Below are 17,322 nucleotides of genomic sequence, written 5' to 3'. Positions count from 1 at the left end.
CATTTGTCGTCGTCGGGGCCGGGCTGAGATTTTTTTTCCCCTTCCGCGACGGCGGTGGGAGCATCCGAGTTGATCGAGGGGGGCGGCCGGTGGGAGGAGGCAGAGAAACCGCAGCTGCCGCACCGCACTGCCTCTTTTGACAGGCGCGAGAGGACTGAAGCAAGCTCGCCGCTCATGTCTACGGTAAGAAGTCGTGTTTTCCGGCCGCGAACGAGCGTAGATGGCAGAACCGTGGCGTTCCGCGGTCTTCCAATCGCAGCATCTTCGCTTTTTGTCGGCTGCGTGGCAGGGAGCGAGGCACCCACGCGTACGGACAGGTTTTAAAGCTTAACGCGTTGTCGTTCAACGACCGCGTTCGTTTGTGGGTTTCGAGTAGTGAAGGTGTTTGTACCATAGAAGGGCGGATGGGCAGCGTCTCGTAGCCGCCTTCGGTGACTGGGCGGCGGGCGACGCGAGAGGTAACGAGCCGCCGGTTAGCACGCAGCCGATAGCGCGAAAGGTACAGGAAGTGAAGCCGGCGGCCTTCAAAATGAAACACGCGTAACTCGGCTACTTTTGAGAGCTGCTCCATCCAAAATGGATCATGCGTCAAACTACGACTTTAATAATAATATGAAAACAATATTGAACATGTATATTCAGGCGCAGCGTTCCTGAGGTAATGCTTGAGCATTTCATATTCGCTTTTATGCTTGTATCAAACCGGAAGTTTGCGTTCATATCCCGTTTTTCTTGATGAATGTGTTTGAATGGGATTACAGTATTATATCATTTAAATGGCAAATGTATTTTGTGTTTTAGGTTTCTAATTATGCGTGTTATTCATTTTTTTCTCAGCCAAAATATTTTTGGGTTATTTTATTTGTATTTCAAGTGGCAACACAATCTAAAAGACAAGAGCAGAATTTTGCAAATCCTTGTCCTCCCCTTGCATACCCCCCCCCTATCTTTCGGTTCCAACATGTGTGCTTTTAATAACCGGAGACGGGCGTTACTTGGGTGGCACGACATTGAACCCTGATGGAGAAGGGCGTGGCGCTGATATCGTGTCACTATCTGGTGATGGAGAGGCCTGATGGGACTAATGACCATCACTCACGGGCTGTCACCTAATCCTCGATACTGTATATGATCTGTCGGAGGGGTAATGTACAGACATGAGTGGCCTACAATGCTAATTATAGCATAGAAAGTCATGTTTGTACCCTAAGATGGCCATTTCAAAGTTTTTGTAACTGTTTTATTCCCCTAATGCAGAAAGTCTGTTGCTAACCAGAACAGCAACGCCGACAACGAAAGTCTGATAGATTACCAGCTGCAGCCAGGAAATTAAATGTCGGATTCGCATTCGCGACCTCTTGACCCGGTGCGCGAGTGTGGATTTCTGGGTCAAGGCAGGGCGGCAGGTGTAATTACAGAAGCTCAGACGTAATGTCCTCCCCGTGCGCTGTCGTCTTTTCAACAGGAAACACTTTGCGGAGTCAATGTTTAGACATTTTAACAATTAAGACGAGTTTTATTTACAGTGGGGCGAATAAGTATTTAGTCAACCACCAACTGTGCAAGTTCACCTACTTGAAAAGATTAGAGAGGCCTGTAATTGTCAACATGGGTAAACCTCAACCATGAGTGACAGAATGTGGAAAAAAACAGAAAATCACATTGTTTGATTTTTACGCGATATTTCAATTTATAAAAACTAGTACTGCTGTTTTATGTTCAACATTTACAGTGGTATGCAAAAGTTTGCCCCCCCCCTGGTAATTTTTAAGATTTTCCTTTGTCACTGATTGTTGGGATCAAAATTTTGAAATATACAGCATATGAACACAGTAATACTTGAGAAGTGCAATTGAATTTATAGGATAAACATAAAGTGCGTAATAATTATTTAAACAAAAATGGGCCTGTGGATAAATTTGGGCACCCTAATGTTTTTATTGATTTTGATGAGAAGCTTCAAAATGATCAGGGATGCCCACACTTTTACACACTGTACCACTGTATATACAGCATAATGTTGATGCACCAGAAATGAGGTTCACTCATTGGCTGCCAGTGACATCTACTTATGACAAACTCTAAAATCTGATGCGCCATTTTGCCTCAGATGCTTTTTGACTACTGTAATTTTTTTCATTCATTTTGAGTCATGCGACTTATAGTCCTGTGCTGCTTTTTTATTTAATTGGGGTTAATAAGCAACACATGTCTCTTAGCATGCATTACGGCGCTACAGATGTAAATAACAATCAAAACTCATGTTCTGTGCTAATTATTTCTTCAGTTACTGTTCCAGTTGTTTCATTAATTGCTTGTTATGGTATTTGGTAACACTTGACAGTTGCGTCATAAGATGTCATAAGACGGTCATGTGTATGACATGAGACTATCATGAGCATTACTGAGTGCTTATGATAGATGCCGTCTGTAAGTGTCATCCGGCAAATTATGTTACTAACTCCATTCGTTTGGATCTTTTAAATCCACTCAAAAGTGAGATAATTTGCTGGATAACACTAAATGACATTTGTGACAAGCATTCATTAATGCTGATGACAGTCTCATGACATAGTTATGATTGTCTAATAACAGTCTTATGGCGCTACTCTCAAAGTGTTACCAAATACCATAACTAGCAATTAATGAGACAACTGGAACCGTAACTGAAAAAATAATAAGCACATAGCATGAAGTCTGATTGTCATTTACATCTGTAGCACTGCAATGCATGCTAGGAGGCATGTTGGACAACAACAGTGTTGACAGCAGGTGGCAGAAGAGGTTGACTGTCTCCCCTAAGGGAGCAGAGATGGCCAAATAAAGCTTCTTGAAGCAATAAAGCTTTGCAGCCAATTGGTTCAAAGCTTCATGGTAGTTAATTTGGTCTTATGACCAGGGGTGAAAGTGGCTAGAATTTCTTGCCGGAACTCCCCGACGTGAAGGTCGCCATGGAGACAGATTTTTTTTTTTTCTTCTTTCATTTGTTTTTGGGGGGGGGGGGGGGGGGGGGGGGGTCAAACCTCTTAAACAACTGAAATGCAAAGAAAACTGTTTTAGCAAAGTTATTTCTACAACCCATACAAAAACTGATTTTCATTTAAAATGGTATTTTTTCAGTGATTTGCAAAATAAAAGTTAACAAAAACAGTAATAACGCCAACCTCCATCTCCTAATTTTCATTTTCTCTCGTTTCCTCACATACTAAATGTCAAATCTCAATTTTAACTACTTAAGAACATAGGATGTGTATTAAAATTGAAGTTAATGTAAACATTTACTTTTTTTTTTAATAATAAAAACTATAACATACATTCAGAAAAAGAAGTACTAATTACTTGTATTATGCAGAGTGTATTGGAATTTATTTTGAAGATCGCACAAACACTGACTTTTTAAATCATAAGGAAATGAATAAGTAGCCTAACATAAATGAACAAATAGAAGTCCAAAGTGCACATTGACAGCTAAGATGTTCTGACCCTCCCATCAAAGCAAATAAAACTAAATATGAAAATGAAGCCTCCTCAACTCCTTCGTTGCTCTTAAAGATTTGATCCATTTTATGTTTCATTGCCCTTTTTTTTTGGTCGCATCAATTCAACAACCTTTTTTTTTTTTTTTTTTTTTTTTGCTGTTCCAGAAAACATGCACATTTGAACCAATCAGAGCTAACCATCTCTGCTGATCACATGTCAGTATGTCAGCCAATTGAACGGATAAATGAGTCCAGGCGTATTATGCTTGTCGTGAACACTTGTGCATGTAAATCTGATGTTGGTAGATTTGTTTTCTTCTTGGAGATGAAATGCAAGTGTGGCAGCTTTGTATATTTTTTACATAGCGTTTTGACAGTTGCCATCATATTTTCGCAATCAAAGCACCGTATACAGGAACAGTATTCCGGCCCTGAATCTTATACCTGAACTGCGTTCTGGCCCTGAATCTTATAGCGGAACTGCGTCCCTGACCGTTCTGGCCCACTTTCACCCCTGCTTATGAGAGTCTTATGAATCCGCTGTCAAATAAAGCGTTACCGGTTAATATATTTTGGTGTAAATATCGCATAATACAGTGAGGACAGCTGCGATTTATAGTCCATTGCTGCTTATCTATGAACAAATGCCGTTTTCTTGTCACATTTGGTGGGTGGCGGCGCGCCTTATAATGCGAAAATTATGGTAATTATATTACAACGTCAATCCCGCTCTAAAAGCTATCAGATAAACAGAAAATGTATCATTATTTCAATAAAAATGGGCGTAGGCACCCTTATGTTTTTATTGATTTTATTTTCATATTTTATTGATATTGATGAGAATCTTAAAAATGATCAGGGATGCCCAAACTTTTACATACTACTGTATGTACAGCATAATGTTAATGCTCTAGAAATGAGTTGAACGACTACTGACGAACTCATTTAAAATCAGATGCGCCATTTTGCCTTGGATGCTTTTTGGCTAATTATATTACAAGGTCCATCTCTCTCTAAAAGCAATCAGTTTTCCCTCTTAACATGCGCGTCATGCTCGCTCCCGTCAGCTCGGGTTAGCGTTTGCCTGACAATGCCTCCCCCCGCCCTGTGGTCAAAGCGACTTGCCTTCAATCCAGCCGCCCGCTGGCTTTCAAGCGTACTAACGCGATCGTGCGAGCTTTCTATTTTTCTCCTCTGCTGCCACTCTCGCCGGCTTCTGTCCGTCCGTAATTCGCTGGGGCCGAACGCATCTGTCGAGCTCGGCCGTCGGCCCCCGCACGCACGACCCGGCCGGTCTGACCCGCTAATGGAGGGCCCGAGGCATCGACGTGTGCCCACCCAGAGGCTCCAAATGCGCTTGCGGGATGTACAGTGTTGCTTTGTGATTGAAAAGTGCGCGATTTTCAAGTCAAAGCAAGGCCTTTTAAAGCCGTGCTGTTATTTAATACGGCCGGCGACAAGGAAGCAAGCGAGAAAACACGGCATTGTTTAGTTGTATGGGTCAGGCTGGGCTCAAGAGGATTTGGTTTCCGCGGCGAGCGTTCAGGCCGACCTGCCGGGAATCTGCGGGGAGGAGGAGGTGGCAGATAACGCGTACCAAACATGACTCGACAAACAGGCTCGCGTCAGGTTGGCCTTGGAGAAATGTTAATACTAGTGTTGCACTAGGAACAGTCAAGTGAGTATGCTTTAAGAAAGTGATATCGATAATCGGAATCGATATCAGGAGCCAAAAAATGGGATCAGTGCAACACTAACAATACCAATAAATGCTCGCGACACTCGGGATCCTCTGGAAAACTGTCCCAAAGTTCAACTTTATGGACTTTTTATTGAATCCGTGTTTAAACATTCAACTTGTAGCTGTGCTTCCATTCAGTTAGATCAGTGTTTTTCAACCTTTTCTGAGTCACAGCACGTTTTTACATAGGAAAAAATGTTGTGGCACACCACAAACCAAAAATGTTCCAAAATTTCTTCCTGTACGGAATATTTATTGATCCAATCATTTCTCAATATGTATTCTAACTAAGTGTGAATTGAGCCTGTTTAGATGAACACAAAGCCGATATCCTGGCTGGTATTGAAGAAAGACGCACACGAAGAAGCTCTTCTTCAACAGCTCTCTGTCTCTGTTTTTATTTTATTTTTTTATTGCAGTCAGGCTTCAAAACCTCAAACCTATCAGACAGGGGGACTTGCAATGCAATGCAATCTCTTTAACCGCATCAGGGCCGAGCATCTCGCTGTCAATTACTTTGCAAGCAGATAGAATTAATTTCTCTGCTACAGTGTGGGACTTTTTGAATTTAGAAACAAGTTCAGCAACTAGGTAACTGGCTTTGAGGGCCTTCTCATTTACCTTTGTAGTTTTTCTCAAAAAAGTTGCCTTTTTCTCTGTTTTAACTAAGGCGAACAAAATAGTCCATCGACTTGTTTTGAAGGGTATTTCATTTGGAGATGACGTTTAGGCTTGTTTGGCACCGTGGCGCTGTTGGACAGCTGCTCGTGTCGCATGCAAGAACTGCTCGGATTTCTGTCTGCTGTCCTTGGCAATGTGTTGGAATTAGAGCTGTCAAAATTATTGCATTAACGGGCGGTAATTTTTTTTTTTAATTAATCACGTTAAAATATTTAACGCAATTAGGGCACATGCCCCACTCAAACAGATTAAAGTGCAATGTCTACTTGTTACTTGTGTTTTTTGGAGTTTTGTTGCCCTCTGCTGCCGCTTGGGTGCTACTGATTTTATGGGCGTCAGCACCCATGAGCATTGTGTAATTGTTGACATCAAGATGGCAGGCTACTAGTTTATTTTTTGATTGAAAATTTTACAAATTTTATTAAAACAAAAACATTAAGAGGGGGTTTTACTATAAAATTTCTATAACTTGTACTAACATTTATCTTTTAAGAACTACAGGTCTTTCTATCCGTGGATCACTTTAACAGAATGTTAATAATGTTAATGCCATCTTGTTGATTTATTGTTGTAATAAACAAATACAGTACTGAATGTACCGTATGTTGAATGTATATATCCATCTTGGGTCTTATCTTTCCATTCCAACAATAATTTACAGAAAAATATGGCATATTTTAAAGATGGTTTGAATTGCGATGAATTACGATTCATTAATTTTTAAGCTGTAATTAACTGGATTAAAATTTTTAGTCGTTTGACAGCCCTAGTTGGAATAAAACACAGGGGGAGGATTGACGGTCGTCACATATGGATAAAATAGAAAGAACACTTTCGTGTACATCGACACTTGCCGAGTCTAATCCAATGACGTACAATAGACATGCTGGGATCCACATTGTTGCGGATAGCTAGGTGGCTAGAATCTGAGCAGTTCTTGAATGCGACACGAGAAATACCTCCCTCATTTGCACACAACTGAAACCTTCTCCCTAGTCCTTCCTTCCTTCCTTCTGCAACTCCGCCCAACGACGCTAAAAAAAAAAAAAATGCAATATTGGATACACACTAAGCCTTAACGATATGTCGTTTAAACATCGCCAGCACGATGTGCGCATGCGCGATAGTGCCATCGCAAGGACGCGCGATAGTTTTTTGGGTTTTTTTTCCAATCCACAGACCTTTGATCTGCTTTTTTTTAAATATCGCAATATAATATCGCAATATATCGCAAACCCCAAAAAATCGCAGCAATAGTTTTTTTCCCAATATCGTTCAGGCCTAATACGGTACACACCGGTTGAAAAACACTGAGTGAGATTACCCAAGAGGTGTCAGCTATCCCATAGGAACTGGCTGCATGCCACCACCCGATTTGTCATATCGAGTCGGCCCAAATAATGGCGTACGCTCCATTAAACTCGGCCATTGAGCGGGATATGATCTAATTAAATAGAAGGGTGGGGCTGCATCGCGTGTCACCGGGAGACAACGGGGAGAGGCGTATCTGAGGCTAATGTTTGGTTTTAGTCTGGTGGCTCAGAAGATGTCGCAGTATTTTTTTTTTTTTAATCGGGATTCCCATTTTTAACGTTTCCGTGATTTCCCACATGCAGGATTCGCGTGAAGGTCTGGACCCCGTCAGGGTGGAGCAAGCAGACGTTCGGACCAGACCTTCTGACGTCACCCCCATGGCGTCCATCGCCGAATACTACGCCGGCAAGAATGTGCTCATCACGGGGGCCACCGGTTTCATGGGCAAGGTCCTGGTGGAGAAGCTGCTGCGGTGTTGTCCGGAGGTGCGGGCGCTCTTCCTGCTCGTGCGACCCAAAGCCGGTCAGTCCATGCAGCAGCGGGTGGACGACATGATGAAATGCAAGGTGAGGTTTGAAAAGTTGAGCCTTCTGTCGTTCCAAAAATACTCTTGTCGACTTGACGCTGACCGAATGGAAAAGTTGACAGAGCTCAGACCGGGAGACCACAGGTTGCACCTTTCGTCCGGTCAAACTAATGTCGAGCTTTGAAGTCTTGACAAAAGTAAACACATTTGTGGAAAAAAAGGAATCTGGTAGGAATATTGGAAGTTTAAAAAGCAGAAGTTTAAAAAGTTAAACAATAACTTTTGTCAGTCAGGTATAGAAGGTACAGTGCAAACAGTCAAGAAATTTGCATTTCATTTGAAAAATCTACTGAAGTACAGAAAGTCAAATACTCCCTTCTAAGGGTGTAACGGTAAATGTATTTGTATTGAACCGTTTCGGTTCGGGGTGCACGGTTCGGAACGGAGGCGTACCGAACGAGTTTCTGACGTGACGTAACCCTTACTTTTCGAGGCTGTGAGTCGACGGGTTACAGTTTCTTTGTGTAGATTATATTTACTCCGTCTTCTCTACTATAATGAGGACCCAACACGGTAGGACGGTATAACCCAGAAACGTCAACGGCGCGACAACGTGGCCGCCGGGAGAATGCAGTCAAACGCGGGCGTTAAAGTCAGTCAGCCAATCCACACCAGTCGCAGTGCAGCCGCGTGTTAGATGCAGCTCAAAGCGACACACGCGAAAAGAATGGCAGAGTTTATTATTTGACACAAGACGCGGCCCTCCTGCGTCAATACTACTAGCTAGGATCGGGTAGACCGGAAGTCATTCATGTAAAAATACAGTGGATCCGGTCGATTTTCAAACTAATATGCAATCGTAACCCACTTTTTGAGTCCATTAGATCTCTTGTGTGGTAGATCGGGGCACAGTTGACTTGTCTTTGTTGATTTACTGCTGTCTTCTCTGCTATAATAATAACCAACACGGCCCCGTGTTCAATGCAAAACCCTCCTACCACAACAAAACAAGTAGGAACTAATATTCACATAGGAACTAAAGTTATACAACATAAAATATACAATATAAATGAATACTAAATCACATTTGTAAAATATAAATGATAGCCAATTTAAATAAAATAAAATTGAAATGAGCTAAAACACCTGTAATTAAATAATAAGAATAATACACAGATCCTGCTTACACAATTAAATATATTAATTTCTGTGTGGCACTTGAACTTGAGAAAATCCACCAATAAAGCTTTTGAAAACCATTCATAAGAAAAACAAAATGATTCCTTGAGGCATTTCATTTGTAAAATACATGTTACAATCTTTGTCATTGGAATTGCTTTCTTTTTAGCACAGGACTTTTTTCTTCTTTCTTTCAGAAAGAAAGCTGACCAATACGCGGGGTCTGAAAGGCAAATTGTTGTTGGATTATCTTTAAATACCCGCTACTTTTTGAGCAGAATTCTAGCTTTGTATAGGCTAATGTTCCTATTGTTGAAAGCACAAAGGTGTCTAATAAACAACTAGCACATTTATTATTTGCATTTTGTGTTCTTACTGTACCGAAAATGAACCGAACCGTGACGTCAAAACCGAGGTACGTACCGAACCGAGATTTTTGTGTACCGTTACACCCCTACGAGTCCCTTCCCTCCATTGCGATTCAAGTTCTCTTTCAAAATGTTTTAAAAACGCAACATTGTTGCCACAAGAAGTTGGTCGGCGTAGCAGAGGGAGATTAACGTCCAAAATGGTTGCAAAAAGGACCGTGTCCCTTCCAATCAGCAGTCGTTGCCTCGGCGATTATACATTTTTTGAAGTCTGTTCTGGAGGAACAAGGACAGCCAGGTGGTTAGGCAGTTGAGGAGTGGGTGGGGTGGCAAAGCGTGACTCATCTAAGCCCAGGAATGATGGTGAACAAGGTGGCCGCACGACCTCCGAGAGTCAGAGAACTCTTTTGGTCAGTTGCGTCTTCAGATAAAACGTCGTTAACCCGAAGTCCTCTAATTTCCCGGGCCGAGCGTTAAGGATCAGGGGAAGGTCTTGATTAGCCATTATCACTCCTAGCTAGTCGAGTATCCCTTCTTACACCTGTTGCTAGGTAACCCATTAGATCCTTTTCCGCAGAGCCTTTTCGATGCTCGAAATGTAAAAAGCCGATCGCAATCCCATTGTGCTTTGATGCGCAGGTCCTCCCGCCAGGCGCTGGACGGAGGCGTCCTGCTACACTGGCTCTCTTCTCTTTGCTTTGCGGAATGCCTTCCTCCCGCCTACTAAACAGTCAAGGCCCTGTGCTTTCCACGTTGGTGGGAAAGCCGGAATCCCACAGGATGGTTTTACGCGGCAGGAGTTTGAACAGCAATCGCAAGCAGTACAACAATTGTTTTTTGTCTCTCAAGCTATTCTCCAGTTTGACTCTCTGAACGCAAGAGTCAAGTCTTCCAGATGCTCTTCGTATCATGGGTCTCCTTGCGGAGCTAAAAATGAGGTATTCTTGAAGAGGCTAGCGCACCTTGAATAATGCATTACAGTGGCGTGGCAACATCAGAACAAGGCAATTCAGTTTGGCTACAAGCGACGTTACACCTTAAAAGCTTCACAAACGGATGTCTGTGCTGTCGAGCAGCACCTGATGCGGATCCTGTTGCATATGACGAGGCAGTCGGTCGTCCCTGGAGAGACGGTCAAAGGGGAACCAGATGCGTTTCCGGGTAATTAGGCCGCAAATTATCTCCAGTTTCTGAAACAAATTGGCACACTGCGTGTCGGCGGCGGAGTTATTATCCTTGCATGTACGACCATGAGGCTCTATTTAAACTCTTTAAATGGGTTTGTCACAAGTAGATGCCAGTGGCAGCCAATAATTTACAGTGGGGCAAATAAATATTTAGTCAACCACCAATTGTGCAAGTTCTACTTGAAAAGATTAGAGAGGCCTGTAATTGTCAACATGGGTAAACCTCAACCATGAGAGACAGAATGTGGGAAAAAAAACAGAAGATCATTGATTTTTAAAGAATTTATTTGCAAATCATGGTGGAAAATAAGTATTTGGTCAATACCAAAAGTTCATCTCAATGCTTTAAGTACCCTTTGTTGGCAATAACGAAGGCCAAACGTTTTCTGTAACTCTTCACTCTTCGCTTGGTGTAAAGAAATCAACTGTGGGAGCAATTATTAGAAAATGGAAGACATACAAGACCACTGATAATCTCCCTCGATCTGGGGCTCCATGCAAGATCTCTCAAAACTTCTTCAAACGAGGCCTATCGAGGCTCCACTTGTTACCTGGATTATTGGCACCTGTTTTAACTCATTATCGGTGTAAAAGACACCTGTCCACAACCTCAGTCAGTCACACTCCAAAATCCACTATGGCCAAGACCAAAAAGCTGTCGAAGGACACCAGAGACAAAATTGTAGACCTGCACCAGGCCTGGAAGACTGAGTCTGCAAAAGGTAAAATGCTTGGTGTAAAGAAATCAACTGTGGGAGCAATTATTAGAAAATGGAAGACATACAAGACCAGTGATAATCTCCCTCAATCTGGGGCTCAATCCAAGATCTCACCCCGTGGCGTCAAAATGATAACAAGAACTCTGAGCAAAAAACCCAGAACCACACGGGGGGACCTAGTGAATGACCTACAGAGAGCTGGGACCACAGTAACAAAGGCTATTATCAGTAACAAAATGCGCTGCCAGGGACTAAAATCCTGCACTGCTAGATGTGTCCCCTTGCTAAAGCCAGTACACGTCCAGGCCCGTCTGCGGTTCGCTAGAGAGAATTCGGATGATCCAGAAGAGGACTGGGGGGATGTGTTATGGTCAGATGAAACCAAAATAGAACTTTTTGGTAGAAACGCAGGTTCTCATGTTTGGAGGAGAAAGAATACTGAATTGCATCCGAAAAACACCATACCCACTGTGAAGCATGGGGGTGGAAACATCATGCTTTGGGGCTGTTTTTCTGCAAAGGGACCAGGACGACTGATCTGTGTAAAGGAAAGGATGAATGGGGCCACGTATCGAGAGATTTTGAGTGAAAATCTCTTTCCATCAGCAAGGGCATTGAAGATGAGACGTGGCTGGGTCTTTCAGCATGACAATGATCTCAAACACACAGCCAGGGCAACAAAAAAGTGGCTTTATAAGAAGCATTTCAAGGTCCTGGAGTGGCCTAGCCAGTCTCCAGATCTCAACCCCATAGAAAATCTGTGGAGGGAGTTGAAAGTCCGTGTTGCCCAATGACAGCCCCAAAACTTCACTGCTCTAGAGGAGATCTGCGTGGAGGAATGGGCCAAAATAACAGCAACAGTGTGTGAAAAGCTTGTGAAGAGTTACAGAAAACGTTTGGCCTTCGTTATTGCCAGCAAAGGGTAGATAACAAAGCATTGAGATGAACTTTTGGTATTGACCAAATACTTATTTTCCACCATGATTTGCAAATAAATTCTTTAAAAAAACAAACAATGTGATTTTCTGGTTTTTTTTTTCCACATTCTGTCTCTCATGGTTGAGGTTTACCCATGTTGACAATTACAGGTCTCTCTAATATTTTCAAATGGGAGACCTTGCACAATTAGTGGTTGACTTAATACTTATTTGCCCCACTGTAAAAGTGGTTCCCTGGCTGTTGCTCTTGCAGCGTCACAATCTCCTCCACGTTAGTTTAGAATGTGATGCCACCGGCATTTCGAGTAAGTTCACATTTCGGAGAGTTACAACTCTGCCTCTGGGCTCAAACGTCGCAGGACTGTCTTGAGCAAATTGCCCTCAACCACTTTTTCTCCTGAGGTCACCGCCGCAGTTTGCCGCTGTCTGACACTCCCGGTTGGTGCAGCACAAAGAAAGAAAACCAACAGAAGAAAAACTCGTTCTGTGCGCTTGCCTCGTTAATTCACTCACGCCGTCAAGACGGTGACCTTTGAGCGCTGGTATTGTCAAAATACAACACATTTGACTTTGAGATTGGGTGTGATAAGCAATGGCCACTTCACATCGACCGCCTTCGACACTCAAAGTGCCGTGACCGGAGAGTTATGTAACTACGATAACTGCGTCCCACTGAGGTTGATGGATTAAGTCACCTTGGAGGATCTATGTACTTCCCAAAGACGAGTCCGTGACGACAGGAAAGGCTCTCTCAATGGCTTCTCGGGTTGCCGCTCTGAAACGAGAGCGCCGTGAGTGTCTGGTGGCCGTTTCCAGATCTCATGAGAGATTTATTGCTCTGCTAGTCGTAAAAAAAATGGAGAGTACAAAGAAAGGACAAATGTTTCTTCTGAAGAAACGGCTACACGCATTGACCTTGATCAAGGCGAAAGTGACTGAGCACAAGACTGCAGGGGCGACTATGTGGCGCTTTTGTTTGTCGGTGACTGGCACCAAAGAGCCCTTCGACAATCCCGCAGCGTCGCGTCTTGCACAAAGGCCGCCGTTGAAGCTGCTGTCCCTTCCCCCTCCTCCCCCTCTGCCTGACCCTGATAACCCTGCTATCATCTTTTTCGGATGACTCTCTTGCCACTGACGAAGTCGAGTGGGGGGGGACTTAAGACAGACTTTAACTTTGACAAGTCTCGGTGTCTGATAAGACTGAGGGACCAAAACCCACGGGAACTTTCCCTGAAATGTCTTCTGAAGTGCTAGTTTGACTAGCAACTGGCCCCATCAGCCTTGAGAAGTTCTAATGTTGTTGAAATCAAAAGATGGCACACAATCCAGCATTCCCGAGTCCTTTGGTAGTATTTTGGCACCTCACACGACATGTCAGCTCCGCCTCCTCGGTGCCAGCTGCTGGCTAGCGGTGCCGTAACGTTGGCATTGCATAACGTTTAGTGCAGAACGCGTGCGCCCTTCCCCCCGTTCCCGCTCTATCAGTCCGCGTTTCCAGGCGGTGGTCTTACTACAGCGCAGCGGGGGACGGATGCGGCGCACGAACGCCAACAGCTGTCGGAGTCGGCATCTGTTGGAGTCGGCGGGGTGGGAGGGCGTTTTTGTAACCGTCCCTCTTCTTCTGCAGCGGGAAAGCATCCGACCGCTTCCCGTCGCCCTCGGCAACCCGAGCCGCTCTTGTGTTAACAAAAGAATAGCACTCTTTTATCAAGCCTAGGCGGGACTGCGTCCACGCAGGGTTCACTTAATCCCCCGCTACGTGTCGGAATGCCGCCGCGCTGTCAGCTCGCAGAAGCGTAAACAGGTGCGTTGGTCGGACTGGAAGTACGCCAGCACACCTTACCGAATTGCCAGTTAGCCGATGTTAATGACGACATTCATGATGTGAGGCAGGGCCGGAGTGGGACTCATTTTCGGCCCTGGAATTTCATGCCTCAGACCGGCCCAATCATTTAAAATAATGTCATTATGCATACACGTGTTAAGTTCAGTGTTCTCTAAAGCCGTGTACTGTAATTCTGTGTAGGCCTATATAAAATGTGTATAATATGTCATATAAATGTGTATGCATTAGAGCAGGGCGGTAAACCGAAAATTTACCGTCACCGAAATTCTTCGCGATGACCGATGTAATTTTGACCATGTCGGTAAATTCGGTAATTTAATAAAACAAGAAAACAAGAAATAGTCAATTTTGAACATAACGACAATGCATTCTGATCAATTCAAGTCAGCTTTACGGCACTTTAAAAATGCCAAGTAATTGATTATATTAATTCTAATTTTCACTCACTGAACAACATGGCAATCCTACCTTCCAGCTCTGCACCTGTGGTGTGTTCATTATGGCTAATGCTTGCTGCTACATATCACTTGTGAGGTGCTACAAGAAGCCAAAGTTTCCACAATTACATATTGTCGTATCACACGGTGCAAGTTGCATTTTATTCGCCATCTGGCCTGACCACTTTCGTTGTAATCTTCTGTAGTTTGAGGCAGCGAGATCGTTGCATGAAAAAAATTAGCTATTTTTGCGCATTTTGCCAATTCTTTCACGAGTGCTTTTCTCTTTTTAATTCTTATTTTTTCAGCACCACCCTTGCTCTTTTTATCCATCCGAGCACCAAGATAGCAGCTAATGGCGTACCGCAAGCAACACGTCACTTCCGCTCATTAATATTCATGACATTAGCTACTGTTGCTAAGTAGGGACAAGCCACCGTTTGTCCCTAATAGGAAATGAATGGAAATCGTGTACGAAGGAGATGTTTACAGAGCTAAACCTACCATTTCTCTCCGAAAATGATGTGCCTGGTGCCAAATTCACTGGCAAAGATGTGGAAGAACATAAAAATGTTCAGTTAAAGAGATGGCTTGAGTGTCAAAGGCTGAAAAAGACGAAAAAAACGAGCCGACCTAAGCATAGCTTCAGCTTTTTTATCGACGCGACTGACAATGACATTCTCCTGTTTCAGCAAGCTATCCTTTACCATCAGCCCTGTCTTTCTTATATATCCTCTGGTTGTCCTACGTCTCTTACCGTTCTTGGGGGTAATTTAATTAGCTTTGTGTAGCGATCGCAAATGCTACTCAGTGACAGCCAATGAACACTTTTAAATTTTTCATTGATAACACATCTTAATTCTATAATTTATTTACACTTCCCCCATACTAAAGTTGTTTTTTTTATATATATATATATATATAACAGAAACGGTAACAGTGGCAGTCAGATACCATTGTAATTCTTTTCCGGTCATTCATTGTCAGACAGAAGCAGTACGGCACAACGTTACGCTAAAAAAATAAGTTAAAAATATAAAAATGGCTTACCTCTTTGTCCTCTGAAAGACCATGCCAACCCAAAATAATGCTTACTGCATATGAAATGTGAATGGATTCACCGAGCTGGTGTTAAAGTCCGCGCAAGTTGATTCGGTCTTCACATTTTTTTCCTCCTGAGTTTTTGGTTTCCGGAAACGTATGAAGAAAAAATCCTTCATGTGTCGTAATGTCTAGAGTCGTTTCTACAAGTTCCAAAAAAGAAATTCGTGATCGGCATGTTCGTTTTTGAAAGATTACTGGAGAAAAGTAGCGCTAATTACGTTGCATCTATGCGAGGGCGGGTCTATAATATCCCACTTCGGCTTTACTTCCGCTTTACGATGCGACGTCACGGTCTAAAAATAGCCTGCGTGCGGTACGCCATTTGGCTCAATACAGACTACAATTAGGGGGCGGAGCTGCATGCTGTATTTTTTGTCTGCACACGTGAGGATGCGTCTGGGGAAAAAAAAAAAATATATATATATATATATATATATTTTTTTTTTTTTTTTTTTTTTTTTTTTTTTAAGGCGGCCCACAGGGACAGCAGTAACAGAATGTAAGTTATACTCACTGACACTGTCATAAATAAATACCAAACAAAAAATTATAACAGTGTAAATTTTTTTTATAAAACCCGGACCGGCCCATCGGGAATCGTCCAGAAGCTCCCGATTATTCACTCCGGGAATGATGTGAGGGATCTAAGTGTATGAAGTCCAGTAAAATGACTATGAGATGCTTGTAGAAGTTTGTCAAAAGTTAGAGGAATATAGATGCGCTAACTTTTTTAGCCTTTGGAACCACACTCCATTAACTCATTCACTGCTATTGACTAGTACTGCACCAATACCGATACTAGTATACAGAGGCGTAGCAAGGGTCCCCGGGGGCAACCAGCAACATGGGGCCCTTCTAAGTCATGTGACACACAAACATACTTGCGCAGTATAATGAACACAAAGGTGGGGGGATGCGAGTGCGTGCACGCGCGGTCATCTTGGCCATAAAAGTGGCGGAAACTAAGCACTTTACACTGACTCATATGGATGTACTTACATTCGTTCATGGACGCAAACATTTTAACAGGTGGCTGTCCTCCGCTCGAAATGCGCACCTTACGCCTATTCTCGCTCCCAGAATATGCAGCGCTTGTGACGTAGGACAATAACAGGACTGGTTGCTATGGGAACGTACGCATACCCAAGGAACCTTGCTAAAATGAGTATTAAAATTGCTAATAAAATCGTTTGGAATTATTTTAGATGCATATAGGTTATATTATAGAATATTTGACGAGGAATACGATAGACCCATTAATGGACTTTTTTGGAAAAAATCACAATTTCTTTAAGTAGTCACATGAATAATGAGGTGGCCTGTGAGAATTAACATAAAACAACTCGGCAAGGACTTTCCAGCAAGGGCGTAGGTTTGCACAGGGACGGTAGTGACATAACACTAACAAGTTTTCAGAATGATCAAGTTGTCCACACCAACTTTTAAGTTACCTTATTTGCATTATATAATTAGTTCAGTTATATAAGCAATGCAGATTGCCTTCCCATATGTTGTATGGATAGAAAAGACCCTACAATTTATAAGAGAATAATTTTCATTATGTTCAGACTTAGATTTACCCCTTTTCACTTGATGAATGAGCCGGTCCATTTTTTTCCCCTCAAATGCACATTTGATTGGCTGATGATTTGACCCCATCCCCCCTTCCCGCCACACACAACACGCACACCCACACAGCCCCGACAGTCATGTCGACAACATGCCACCTCCGCCGCCCCCTGCGAAGAGGGATATTAGAAGTTCAACAAGAGTAAGTAAGTAATGTAAAAAGACGTCAGTGTT

At 43.0% G+C, this 17,322-nt stretch overlaps 1 protein-coding gene across 4 annotated transcripts in view; it reads left to right on the top strand.

Annotated features, from left to right (window-relative positions):
* si:dkey-97m3.1 (fatty acyl-CoA reductase 1) overlaps positions 1-17,322 on the top strand; it is a 34,187-nt gene continuing 16,865 nt past the window's right edge. The window contains exons 1-2 of one of the 4 annotated variants that reach the window (XM_057856070.1): positions 1-183; positions 7,518-7,781. In XM_057856070.1, the coding sequence (XP_057712053.1) occupies positions 175-183; positions 7,518-7,781 (273 nt within the window). In that variant the 5' untranslated portion in view covers positions 1-174. The other 3 variants (XM_057856069.1, XM_057856072.1, XM_057856071.1) reach the window with 3 other exon arrangements.

This window comes from Corythoichthys intestinalis, chromosome 13, assembly GCF_030265065.1.
Source record: "Corythoichthys intestinalis isolate RoL2023-P3 chromosome 13, ASM3026506v1, whole genome shotgun sequence".
Lineage (NCBI taxonomy): Eukaryota > Metazoa > Chordata > Actinopteri > Syngnathiformes > Syngnathidae > Corythoichthys > Corythoichthys intestinalis.
The sequence above is the reverse complement of the archived record's forward strand: the minus strand, read 5'-3'. Positions and strand labels throughout refer to the sequence as shown.